The sequence below is a fragment of the Phacochoerus africanus genome, chromosome 15 (genome assembly GCF_016906955.1).
Source record: "Phacochoerus africanus isolate WHEZ1 chromosome 15, ROS_Pafr_v1, whole genome shotgun sequence".
NCBI classification, from domain to species: Eukaryota; Metazoa; Chordata; class Mammalia; order Artiodactyla; family Suidae; genus Phacochoerus; species Phacochoerus africanus.
This window is the reverse complement of record NC_062558.1, coordinates 31,359,838-31,373,127: the sequence shown is the minus strand read 5'-3', so window position 1 is coordinate 31,373,127 and position 13,290 is coordinate 31,359,838. Positions and strand designations below refer to the sequence as shown.

Below are 13,290 nucleotides of genomic sequence, written 5' to 3'. Positions count from 1 at the left end.
GAAATATTCTCTGGCTACACACAGTCACCCCCCAGCCCACAAGGGGGTGAGCCAGCCTACTTAGAGCAGGAGGGCCCAACTTCTCACACAGCTCTGAGCACACTGTTACTCGTAGTGATCTGCCGCCCCGTCAGTCTTCCTCACAAGACTGTGGGCTCCTTGAGATCAGGAAATAGGAAACACATACACACGCATACACGTTTTTCCCTCCAAACACAAGTAGTCTATTTAGGAGGTGATCCCAGGAAGAGCTGGAGAAGAGGAGACATGAGCCAGTGAAGGGAAGGAAGTGAATACAAAGGGTTTAATGGCGCAGGTTACCAGTGTGGGCGATGGACTACGTGTTCTGATTGTCTGCATTCACTCATCCAACACCTGTTCACAGACATTCCAAGCCAAGCACTAAGTAACATAAGGTGAAATACAACAGAGAAGGGTCTTAGCTCTTGAGGAGGAGCAAGGGCAGACATAAACGAGTAAGTAAATAAAGGTTCTTCAGTGAGGAGAGCTATGAAGGAAGTAAAAAAGCTGGAAGTATTTATGATGGAGTTAGTTCAGATATGTGGTCAGCGAAGGCCTGCATGAGGACATGGGGGCTGAGATCTGAATGGTGAGAGGGCACAAGCGAGGTGAGAAGTCAGGGGAGAGCAGGCCAGGCACTGTGAGGCAGACCTCAGCTTGGAGGACTCGAGAAACTATAACATGCACTGCCTCATTGCCATGGCATCAAGCTGACTCTCAGAGATGTGCTTCCTGGCCTTGCATCTAGTTTGCTACTAAGTTCTAGAAAATTCCAAAAGAAAATACTTTGGGCCCAGCTGTGAACCTTTATTACCTTGTTTCTAATATCTGCTACTACTTCCCTATTAAAACAGACACAAGGACATTAACAAAAAAATTTTTGGAAAATGTAAAATAATATATAGAGATAGAAAGCAGATCCATGGTCGCCTGGAGATGGGGCAGGGGGTTGTGGGGAGAGCTATAAAGAATGGATTACCGGAGTTCCCGTTGTGGCGCAGTGGTTAACGAATCCAACTAGGAACCATGAGGTTGCAGGTTCAATCCCTGGCCTTGCTCAGTGGGTTAAGGATCCCGCGTTACCATGAGCTGTGGTGTAGGTCACAGATGCAGCTCGGATCCCACATTGCTGTGGCTCTGGCATAGGCTGGTGGCTACAGCTCGGATTAGACCCCTAGCCTGGGAACCTCTATATGCCATGGAAAGCAGCCCTAGAAAAGACAAAAAAAAAAAAAAGATTACCAAGGGGCAAGAGGAAATTTTTTAGCATGATGGGTTTATTATTATTCTGATTGTGCTGATGGTTTCATTAATTATATATTTGTCACTTTAAATATGTGCAGTTTATTTTATGTTGAGCATACCTCAATAAACTTAAAAAACTTAAAAAAAATTATTTAATTAAAAAAAAAGAGGAAGTTCCCATTGTGGCTTAGCGGTAACAAGCCCAACTAGTATCCATGAGGACACAGGTTCGATCCCTGACATCACCCAGTGGGTTAAGGATTTGGCGTTGCCCTGAACTGTGGCACAGGTCACAGACCCAGCTCAGATCTTGCATTGCTGTGGCTGTGGTGTAGGCCAGCAGCTACAGCTCCGATTCAACCCCTAGCCTGGGAACCTCCACATGCCATGGGTGTGACCCTAAAAAGACAAGAGACAGAAAAAAAAAAAAGAAGAAGAAGAAGAAGAAGTCAGAGGGGAAGGAGCCTACTGATGCAGCCCGTTAGGGTCAACTTCCTGGGTCTGGAGGGACAGGAAGATGACAGCCAGCACATGAACTCTGGGTGGTAAGAACTTACTGCTCCTGTAATGCTGCCACTTCACAGGGAAGTGACCCCTGCCAGAAAAACCCCAGTTACCTTATAGATACGTCAAGTTCTTCTTTTTCCATTTTTCTTTCACCCTCCTCTCTGCTGGCCAGTTCCATATCAGCATCCTCCACCGTCTTTTTCTCACCATTCTGGAAGTACTGTTGAAGGGCAGTGTACAGTTTAAACACTTGACTGAAAGAGAGCTTACTGTAGGCCAAGATCATGTGACGCAGAAACAAACCTAGAAGAGAAGACATAGACGAGGTGTCGGCATTAATTTGGTACAGAGTCCATGACTATTAGTTGCCATTCTTCCTTCAAAATAATCAGAAAAAGACATTTGCGGGTGCTGTTCCCTGTGCCCAGAATGTCCTTTCACCACCATTTATAAAACTGATTTTCTCTTTATATGAAAGGCTCAGTCCTTCCACCCCGACTCTACTCTTTCTCCACCTAATATATGTTTTCAAGACTATTATAACTACTGAAGTTGTCTTATTTGTTTACTCTTTACCATCTGCCTGCCCCTCCTCCCACAACCACTAGAATGTAATCTCCATTAAGACCAAGGTGCCTGTCTCTCTTAAAGTCCAGAGCCTGGCACATGGCAGATCAATAGATAACTGACAGTTAATAACATAAAAGCTACCAGGAACAAAATAGCTACAGACTCTTATCATGGCTCAGCGGGTTAAGAACCTGACTGGCATCTATGAGGATGAGGGTTGGATCCCAGATTTCATTCAGTGGGTTAAGGATCTGGCATTGCCATGAGCTGTAGTGTAGGTCGCAGACACAGTTTGAATCCCGTCCTGCTGTGGCTGTGGTGTAGGCCAGCAGCTGCAGCTCTGATTCAACCCCTACCTAGCCTGGGGACCTCCAAAAAAAAAAAAAATGAAAAAAGGTTATAAAGTTAACAAAAGCCTCAAGAAACTTCATGCATGCCCTTGCCTTATAAACTATACCATTTCTTAAAAATTGTATTTGAGTACAGTTGATTTACAGTGCTATGATGATTTCTGCTGTATCAAGAATATACTCTCACTTTACCTCTCTTCATAAAAGTTTACTTAGTAACCTTGACTTAGTCATAAAATAGAGACAAGTGACCAGAACATGTCAGAAAGAGCTGAGAAGCCCTAAAAGACCCCACAACCAGGCTAACACTGTGACAAGAGCATACAAAAGAGAAGATGCTTTTCCACAAGACAACTATTTGAATGTAGATCAAAATGGCAAGGCAATGAATACAAACAAAAACATGTCCAACATCCCCACTGTGTTCAGATATAGCAGAGTAATGATAGACGTGATTCAGAGAGCTGCTCATTTCTGTGAAAATATTCTCTGCTCTCCTTAGAAGAATTTCATACCTACTACACTCGTTTTGTGAACCTCTGGTTCAGTTCCAGAAAAAGAATCTGAAAGGTCATCAAAAAATTGTTCCATATCCTTCAATTCGCCTTCGGCCATCAGTTTGATTCTGAGTAAGAAAAGTGAGATGCGTGTTTTAGGAAGGCCCTTTGACACATTTCATATTCCACAATTACCTAAAATAAATCTATTTGAAAAACAATTCAGAGATTCATATCAAATGGTGGCACATAAAACAAATTTGATAATCCATAATGTCATGCCCATATTCTGAAAAGTATCATTACTGATGTCGTCTTGATTATACAATTTCTTGAAATAACATATCAGGCAATAAAAATTAAAATCTCTGCAACAATTAAAACGAACAAGGTACATTCATACAGAATAAATTTTGAAGCAGTATGTTTAATGTTATCCACTTTTGGAAAAAAAATCAAATAAAGGTACTTAGGAAAACAACCTAGAATAATAAAGGTATCTTTTTTAAAGAAATTAATCACCATGTGCCTTTTTCTGATTTTCATCTACTCTGACACCTTTTCATATATGCAGAAGAAAACGACACTTACCTGATCTGTACTGAATTTGCCAGCTGAGGACAAGATTCTTCAATTAACTTATAAAGCTTAGACAATGTGATATCTGGGCCCTGGGTAAAGGAGAGAAAGGTTTCAGAAAAAATTTTAAGAGCTGAGATTAATAAACAGCTGCAAACATGAATTCACTTATCAAGCTCTCTGCTTTAAGAATCATTTCACACATGAAATCTCAAATCAGGAAGGGAAAAAAAACCTATCTGCATAAAATGCTTTCACATTTGCATAGCATTCTCTTTTAGTCAGAGGAAAGACTTAAAATGGAAAAAAAGCATAGAACCTGTAGTCTAAGAGCCCCTTTCCCGCCCCACACCCACCCTATTCCTTCCTTCCTTTTTTTTTTTTTTCTTTTTAGGGCTACATCCATGGCATATGGAAGCTCCCAGGCTAGGGGTCTAATCAGAACTGCAGATCAGAGCCGCATCCTCGACCTACACCTCAGCTGTGGCAACACCAGATCCTTAACTCACTGATGGAGGCCAGAGATTAAACCTGCGTCCTCATGGATACTAGTTGGGTTCTTAACCCACTGAGTCAAAACGGAAACTCCTTTCCTTCTTAGTTTTATAATCATGGCAAAGTTGTAGCCTCTCTGAGCCCTAGCTTCCTTCATCAATAAGATGAAGATAATAATAACCTCTCTTGTTAGTGGCAAAGATTTAAAATAATTCAAAGTGTGTTGTAGCCTGGAGATTATATAAATACAGGCATCCTATTTTTCATAAACATAAATCGCATCTGATCCTTCCCCAAACATTGCAGGATAAGCAGTCATACTATGTGTCCAAGCTTGTAAAAGGTACTGTTAGAGACAGAATATGCAACCTCAGCTATCAAGGAGATTAAAACCTAGCTGAGGTTTAAAACTAAACACTGAATATTTTTTGGAGAGTAAGCTGCCAATTTTAGATGTGGATAACCGAGCAATCCCACTCCTGGGGAAGGTATGTTTGGCATGTATTGTTTGAAATGAAGAAAAACTAAAAAGAACCTGTAAGTTCATCAATATAGTTTATTTTAATTTATAAATTTTAATATTAATTAAAAGTATGAGTTAGATCATGTTTCTTTTATTACTTTGGACTATAACACAGCCATTAAAAAGGATGAGGTAGGAGTTCCCGTCGTGGCGCAGTGGTTAATGAATCCGACTAGGAACCATGAGATTGCAGGTTCGATCCCTGGCCTTGCTCAGTGGGTTAAGGATCCGGCATTGCCGTGAGCTGTGGTATATGTCGCAGACTGGCTCATATCTGACGTTGCTGTGGCCGTGGCGTAAGCCAGAGGCTACAGCTCTGATTGGACCCCTAGCCTGGGAACCTCCCTATGCCGCAAGTGAGGACCTAAAAAGCCAAAAATAAATAAATACGTAAAGACCAAAAAAAAAGAAAAATTGAAAGGATACATGTATACTTATAATCATATGCATCTACCTATCTATATACACAAACATACAGAAAAAAAGTCTAGAAAGATCTATCCTCATCTGCTGCTTAATAAATAGTTGAGTGAGTGGGAGTTCCCATTGTGGCACAGTGGAAATGAACCCGACTAGTATCCATAAGGACAAAGGCTCGATCCCTGGCCTTGCTCAGTGGGTCAAGTATCCAGTGCTACCACGATCTGTGGTGTAGGTTGAAGAAGGCTACAGATAGCACCTGCATCTTCATGGATACTGGTCGGGTTTGTTTCCACTGAGTCACAATGGAAACTCCGAAAACGCACTTATAATAAGGGTAATGTAGACAGGCCTGGAAGCAGAAAATAATAGAGACCCTCATTTCTTTTATTTAACTGTGTCCTTAGTACCCCTTAACCTGTGTCCTTAGTACCCCTTCTTTTCTCCCCTCCGAAAAAAGGTGACTGATTTAAAATAAGCCCTTTATAAACTATACTGTACCAGGCTTTGGGGATACAAGGGTGAACAAAAACAGGAAGAAGTAATGCCCTCATGGAGGTTTACAGTCTAGTAGGGGAAAGAGACATCACTCATGTAATCACACACAAAAAATGGAAAAACCACATGATATAAACTACATGTCCTACTCCTACAAGATTAAAACGAAACTAGCTAAAACTGATTGAGCATTTACGTGCCATTTACTATGAAATGTTCTCCTGGATCTCCTAACTTAATATAACCATCACATGACAGTTTCTATTATTGTTTCCACTTTACAGAGAGAAAGCAAAGACCCAAAAAGGTTATGAAACTTGCCCAAGCTGCACAGCCTGTAAGTGGTGGAGCTATCTCCTCAGTCTGCAAAATCAACTAAAACATATAAGGTGTTCAATCAATGTTAGCTGTTACATTTATGTCATTATTATCACTTATTACAGACCTCTAGGGCAGAGCTTATAGCTGTTTCCAACACCCAGGCCTACATGTAGTCTCATTCTACAGAAGACAGACGATCTGAGAAAATAACACTTTCCCCAGTCACTCAGCTAATAAATGCTGGAGCAAGATATAGACCTGCAAAAAATAAATGCATGTACAGCGCCTGGCCCATCGTAAGCACACATTAAGTGCTTGCTGGCGGTATTAACTATATTTTTTCGCAGTCCAACAGGGCAGAGAGAGTGTCCAGGCCCAAGGAAATGTCTGGCACAGAGCAGGTGCATAGTAAGAGTTTGCTGAATGAGCAGGAGCGCCTCACCTGCAGCAGCGGCAGGAGGAGCTGATTGAGTCTCCGCCGCTCCATGAGGCTGACGGCGCCCTCGCCCGTGCGGCCCATCTCGTTCAGCAGCACCAGCACCGCGATCTTATACGGCGTTACCCAGTCCTTGATACCGAACACGTTGGCGTGCACTACCCCATTGGTCATCATGGGGTTGAAGTAGAGACTCTCGTGGACGCTGGCCATGGCACCCCCGGAAAAGAACAAGAGTCCGGTCGCGCGCCACAGCCAAGCTCCTGTTCAGGACGCTCTTCAACCCGCCCTACGCCTCCGCCAGCCCGCGCCGTATCCGAGGAAACTGTCATCCTTGCGCTCATGGCACGTCGTTAGCCAATTAGAGCAACCAGGACAGAGCACGAGGGTAGCTACAGCCAATCAAAATGTCCAGAGGTACTGTGAAGGGTGGAGCAAAGGCGGTGCAGCTAAAGACTGAGTCCCTACAGAAAAACTCTTGCCGAAGGAGAGCAGGTTCCGGGTCTACTTGTACTGGCGCCTAGTGGAAGAGAGTCGACGCTTTCGAGCAAGGTGTGAAAGGCCAGTAGGAGTGCCCCGTTTGTTCATTTAATTTGAAAATAATTGAAATTGAATTAAAAATGATTGCGTTTAAAAGCAACAAAATTAAACTTGCATCTTTAAAATTTGTTTTTAATTCGTTATGTTAATTTTTAAATGCAAAGTTTGGAAGTCTCATTTAGGTCTTTTTAAATGCGTGAATAAACATTTTTTCTCCCTCAATATTTCACAAATGTTATTTGCAGACAGCCAGGTCAGATTGCAAGTAGCCATGTATACTTTACTTAATTACAAAAATAACATCACTTCCAAAAGCTGAATCTCTGTTTCCTATTTAATATTACATTCTGGCATTCAAAATCAAAATCAATCCCTAGACAAATGTTTTTAACCCGATTTTTTTTCTTTTTTGGTGTTTTTAGGGCCGCAGTCACGAGGCATATGGAGGTTCACAGGCTAGGGGTCCAGTTGGAGCTGTAGCTGCAGGCCTACATCACAGCCACAGCAAGGTGAGATCTGAGCCACTTCTGCTACCTACACCACAGCTCAGGATAATGCCAGATCCTTAACCCACTGAGCAAGGCCAGGGATGGAACCCAGGTCCTCATGGATACTAGCCAGGTTCCTTAACCATTGAGCCATGAGGGGAACTTCTCAATCCGATTTTTCACAACTCCCACTTTTGTATACCTTTACCAAGACATTTCTCTACAGCCTGAAACACTAATAATGATTTACCTTCAGTACTAATAATGATTTACCTTCTGTACTAATCTGCAAGTCCCTTGAAAGAAAAACACCCACTCTTCAACTTTGGCTGCACACGCACTCACTGTTCATAGTGCCTGGTTTTTATTATCTCAATTGCTATTAGTTTAATGAATGATGAATGATTATGTGATTTTAGTTCACAAAGAAAATACAAAAGAAGGCAGACGCACATAGGGTAAATAGCTGTGCCAGAAAAGAAATCATTGATAGCTTGGAATGCAGGACCTAACTTCCATATCTTGAAAGCTCTATGGATTTTAGACATACGGTTACATATGTTTTAGACATATAGCTCTGTACATTTTACCAAATACAATTATTTGGTTTTCGGGGGGGTGAGGGTTGGTTTGGGGGGAGTTTGTTTTGTTTGGCTGTGCCTGCAGCAGGCAGAAGTTCCCAGGCCAGGGATCAAACCCTCACCACAGCAGCAACCCAAGTCACTGCAGTGGCTTTGCCAGATCCTTAACCCGCTGAACCATAAGGAAATTCCATCCACATACAATTCTTATGTAACTGTCTTTTATTTGTAAAAGGGGAAGCTGGTTGTTTGAAGGAAATTTGATACTTGTTTCTTTGCCTCAGTTTATTTTTGTATCTTCCCCCACCCCTTTCTTTTGTTTTACTGTAAAGGCATATTTTCTTAGTTGAATTTTTTATTATATTATAGTTGATTTATAGTGTTTAAGTTTCTGCTGTACAATAAAGTGACCCAGTCATACATATATGTACATTCCCTTTCTTATATTATCTTCCATCATGGTCTATCCCAAGAGACTGGATATAGTTCCCTGTGCTATACAGGAGGACCTCATTGCTTACACAGTAATAGTTTGCATCTACTAACCCCAAACTCCCAGTCCATCCTACTCTCTCCTCCACACCTTGGCAACCACAAGTCTGTTTTCTATGTCTGTGAGTCTGGTTCCGTTTCATAGATAGGTTCATTTTGCCGTATTTTAGATTCCATATATAGGTGATAATTATATTGTATTTTTCTTTCTCTTTCTGACTTATTTCACTTAGTATGAAAATCTCTAATTGGGTCTGTGTTGCTACAAATAGCATTATTTCATTCTTTTTATGGTTGAATAGTATTCCACTGTGTATATGTACCACAACTTCTTAATCCATTCATCTGTCAATGGACAGTAGGTTGTTTCCATGTCTTGGCTGTTGTGAATAGTGCTACTATGAACATATGGGTGCATGTATCTTTCTGAATTGTGGTTTTGTCTGGATAGATGCCCAGGAGTGAGATTGCTGGATCATATGGTAGTTCATATTTAGTTTTTTGAGGACCCTCCATATTATTCTCCATAGCGATTTTACCAATTTACATTCCCACTAACAGTGTGGGGGGTTCCCTTTTCTCCACACCCTCTCTAGCATTTGTTATTTGTAGACTAATAATGATGGCCATTCTGACTCGTGTGAGGTGGTACCTCACTGTAATTTTGATTTGCATTTCTCTAATAATTAGTGATGTTGAGTATTTTTTCATGTGCCTTCTGGCCATCCATATGTCTTCACTGGAGAATTGTCTATTCAGGTCTTCCCCCCATTTTTCGACTGGGTTGGTGTTTTTTGGTTTTTTGTTCTTTCATTTTTTGGTTTTTGGGGTTTTTGTTTGTTTGTTTTTTTGGTCTTTTGTCTTTTTAGGGCCGCACCCACAGCATATGGAGGTTCCCAGGCTAGGGGTCTAATCAGAGCTACAGCTAATGGCCTACATCACAGCTACAGCGACACAGGACCCGAGCCGTGTCTGCGACCTACACCACAGCTCACAGCAGTGCCGGATCCTCAACCCTCTGAGCGAGGCAGGGATGGAACCCACAACCTCATGGTTACTAGTCGGTTCATTAACCACTGAGCCACAACGGGAACTCCAGTTGTTTGTTTTTCGTCATTGGGTTGTATGAGTTGTTTGTATATTTGGGAGATTAAGACCTTGTCGGTTGCATTGTTTGCAACTATTTTCTCCCATTCGGTAGGTTGTCCTTTCTTTTCTTTTTTTTTTTAATGGTTTCCTTTGCTGTGCAAAAGCTTGTAAGTTTGATTAGGTCCCATTGTTTTATTTTTATTTTTATTTCTGTTGCCTTGGGAGGATGACCTAAGAAAATATTTGTACAGTTGATGTCAGAGAACATTTTGCCTATGTTCTCTTCTAGGAGTTTTTTGGTATCATGTCTTATATTTAAGTCCTTAAGCCATTTTGAGTTTATTTTTGCAAATGGTGTGAGGATATGGTCCAGTTTCATTGATTTACATGTAAAAACATACTTTCAATCTCACAGCTCTAAGTATCTTTTTGCATCATGGATTTTGCGTAAAATACATGTTGGCAAAGGATGTTTGTGGAATAAACATCTATTCAATCTTGAAAACCTGAATAGGAACACTTCACTGAAAGTAAGAGGAAAATAATTTTTGTAAATCCTAAACAGCAATTTTACTGTAAATTGGTAAGGCTTTTAAGTCATTCATTCATCTATTCAAGAAGTATGTGCTGGAGTTCCTTCCAATCATGATGCAGTGGAAACAAATCCTACTAGAAACCATGAGGCTTCAGGTTCAATCCCTGGCCTCGATCAGTGGGATAGTTCATATTTAGTTTTTTGTGGTGTAGGTCACAGATGCGTCAGGATCTGGCATTGCTATGGCTGTTGTGTAGGTCAGCAGCTGTAGCTCTGATTAGACCCCTAGCCTGGGAACCTCCATATGCTGGGGGTGCAGCCCTAAAAAGACAAAAAAAAAAAAGGAGTTCCCGCAGTGGAAGCAAATCTGACTAGGGACCATGAGCTTGCTGGTTTGATCCCTGGCCTCGCTCAGTGGCTGAAGGATCTGGCGTTGCCGTGAGCTATGGTGTAGGTCACAGAGGTGTCTCGGATCCCATGTTGCTGTGGCTGTGGTGTAGGCTGGCAGCAACAGCTCCAATTAGACCCCTAGCCTGGGAACCTCCATATGCCATGGGTACGGCCCTAGAAAAGACAAAAAGGCAAAAAAAAAAAAAAAAGAGGGAGAGAGAGAGAAAGAAAGAAAATATTGAAATCATAATTCTCATTGTGGCTCAGCGGATTAAGAACCAGACAAGTATCCATGAGGTTGCAGGTTTGATTCCTGCCCTCCCTCAGTGGCTTAAGGATCCGGTGTTGCGGTGAGCTGTGGTGTAGATCGCAGATGTGGCTCAGATCTCACGTTGCTGTGGTTCTGGTGTAAGCTGGCAGCTATGGCTCCTATTAGACCTCTAGCCTGGGAACCTCCATATGCTGTGGGTACAGCCCTAAAAAGACAAAAGACAAAAAATAAATAAATAAATAATAAAATAAAATAAAATTTACCACTTTAACTGCATGTTCAAATGGCCAATTCAATGACCTTTAGTACATTCACAATGATGTGCAACCTTCAGTATTGTCTAGTACCAGAACTTTTTCATCACCCCCAAAAGAAAACCCATATACATTAGCAATAACTCCCCATCCATCCTATGATGATAATACACAGCATTAATTGGGTTGGGAGGATACAGGCAGTTTCATGTATTCCTGGAAGGAATGTTAAGTTGGCATAGCCCTCAGAAGGGTCCAGGCAGGAAAGCAGAAGTCACTCTAGATGTTTTGAACACAAGAAAATTAATACAGAGAACTGACTCCACAGATGATGGAAGATCTGAGAAGCCAAATGGGATAGAGATTAGCAGTAACAAGAAGATGCCACCACTCCCGGGACAGAAGGGACAAAGGAAAGAAATGGTTACCAGAGTCCAGAAGCTGAAGCCACTGAGCAGGAACCGAAATTACAGGTAAATGTAACCACTGCAGGAGGATGTTGCCTGAAGAGAGAGGGGGCAAAAAATACCCTGACTTCCTCTCCAATCTCCCTCCAGAGTCTCTTATTACTTCAACCCAGCTGGTTGACTCAGAATCTGGGAAAGGAAGTGTGCAGGCCTCACCACTCTCTATTCCAGAGTACTGTCATCACCCCACAAGGAAACCCCACACCCATTAGCAGTAACTCCCCATCCTGCCTCCCTCTAGCCCCTGACAACTACTAATCCAACTTCTCTGTGGATTTGCCTAGCCTGGGTGTTGCATATCAGTGTAATGATACATTATGTGGTCTTCTGTGTTCATTTAGCATGATGTTTCTGAGGTTCATCCCTGTTGTATCATGTACCAGTATTTCATTCCTTTTCATGTCTAAATAATATTCCATGCTATGGCTAGGCTCTATTTTTTATTATTTTTTCATCATCAGTGGGCATTTGGGTTGTTTCCACCTTTTGGTTGTGCATCATGGCACTGTGCACATTCACGTATATGTCTTTGCATGAACACATGCTTCAGTTCTCTTAGCTATATACCTAGGAGTGGAATTTCTGGGTCATATGGTGACTCTAACTTCTTGAGGAACTGCCAAAGTCTTTTCCACGGTGGCTACATCATTTCACATTCCCACCAGCGATGAATGAGGATGGCCACATTTCAATGAGGATCAGGCACTGAGCTTGCTATCCAATTATGAATCATGATTAGCAATGTCATGATTATGAAAGAACTGAGTAATCAATCCTCAGAAGTGTTTAAGTTGTTCACTATAATGGAGGACTCTATCCATGATTTTATGTACCTCAGAACACAGTCTCCTCCAAGTCAAATTGTGCCAGAGGCAGAACCAATTTTCCCTGTTGCTCATTAGAGAGCAGCTTACCAGCAGCTGAGTGCTGGCACTCGCTCTGCAGCTCCCAGGACAGGGAAAAGCCGGCAGTGCCACAGAATGCATGCTTTACCTGCTGATCAGACACAGAACTGAAAATGACAAACCCTAACGGTGGGTGCTGTGCAGTTCTAAGACATCATGTTTGAGGAAATAGGTCATTGCTCTGATTGCTCTGAACAAGGAAAGTAGAATGTGTAAACCAGGTCTCCTGTGCGCATGCATAAACACTTTTTCTGATAACTCAAGAAAATCCAGGTGAGAGGGAAGAAAATGTCTCCTGTTGAATAAAATGACTTTGGGAGAGTCATGCAGGGTCTCAGGGCTCCATCAATACAGAATGTTCTGGGTAATTAACTGAACTGCTGGGGAAACTTGATCACTAGCCTGACAAGGATCACTGAGTATTTCCAGACCCAAGGTAACATTCCAGCTTCTCAAAGCTCATGAACTGAATTGACCTCACTCCCTGGGGAAAGAAACTCTCCTTGTTTTCCCTGGACCTCCTGTTTCATCCAAAGTAGACACCACCATCTGCAGCTGGAGGGATCCCTGGACAAGTTAATTAATTAATTGACCTTGAGTTTACATTTCTATCATTGACTCTTGTCATTTGTTTTCTCGAATACATTTCCCATGTATCTTAACACTAGTAAGCCAAAGGTAATAGGAGTTCCCTTGTGGTGCAGTGGGTTAAGGATCCGGTGTTGTTGCTAAAGCGGCTTGGGTTTGCTGCTGTGGCGTGGGTCAGTCCCTCGCCCAGGACCTTCCACATGCCGTAGGCGTGGCCAAAAAAAATAA

General features: G+C 42.0%; 1 protein-coding gene across 2 annotated transcripts in view; it reads right to left on the bottom strand.

Moving 5' to 3' along the window:
- ANAPC5 (anaphase promoting complex subunit 5) overlaps positions 1-6,789 on the bottom strand; it is a 47,508-nt gene extending 40,719 nt beyond the window's left edge. For both annotated transcript variants that reach the window (XR_007132190.1, XM_047760611.1), the window contains exons 1-4: positions 6,469-6,789; positions 3,782-3,861; positions 3,209-3,318; positions 1,884-2,076 (exon numbers count right to left, since the gene is read on the bottom strand). Coding sequence is in view for 1 of the 2 variants with exons in the window: in XM_047760611.1 (XP_047616567.1) it covers positions 1,884-2,076; positions 3,209-3,318; positions 3,782-3,861; positions 6,469-6,675 (590 nt within the window). In the remaining variant the exon portion in view is untranslated. The remainder of the gene's footprint in view (positions 1-1,883; positions 2,077-3,208; positions 3,319-3,781; positions 3,862-6,468) is intronic.
- Positions 6,790-13,290: the final 6,501 nt, after the last annotated feature.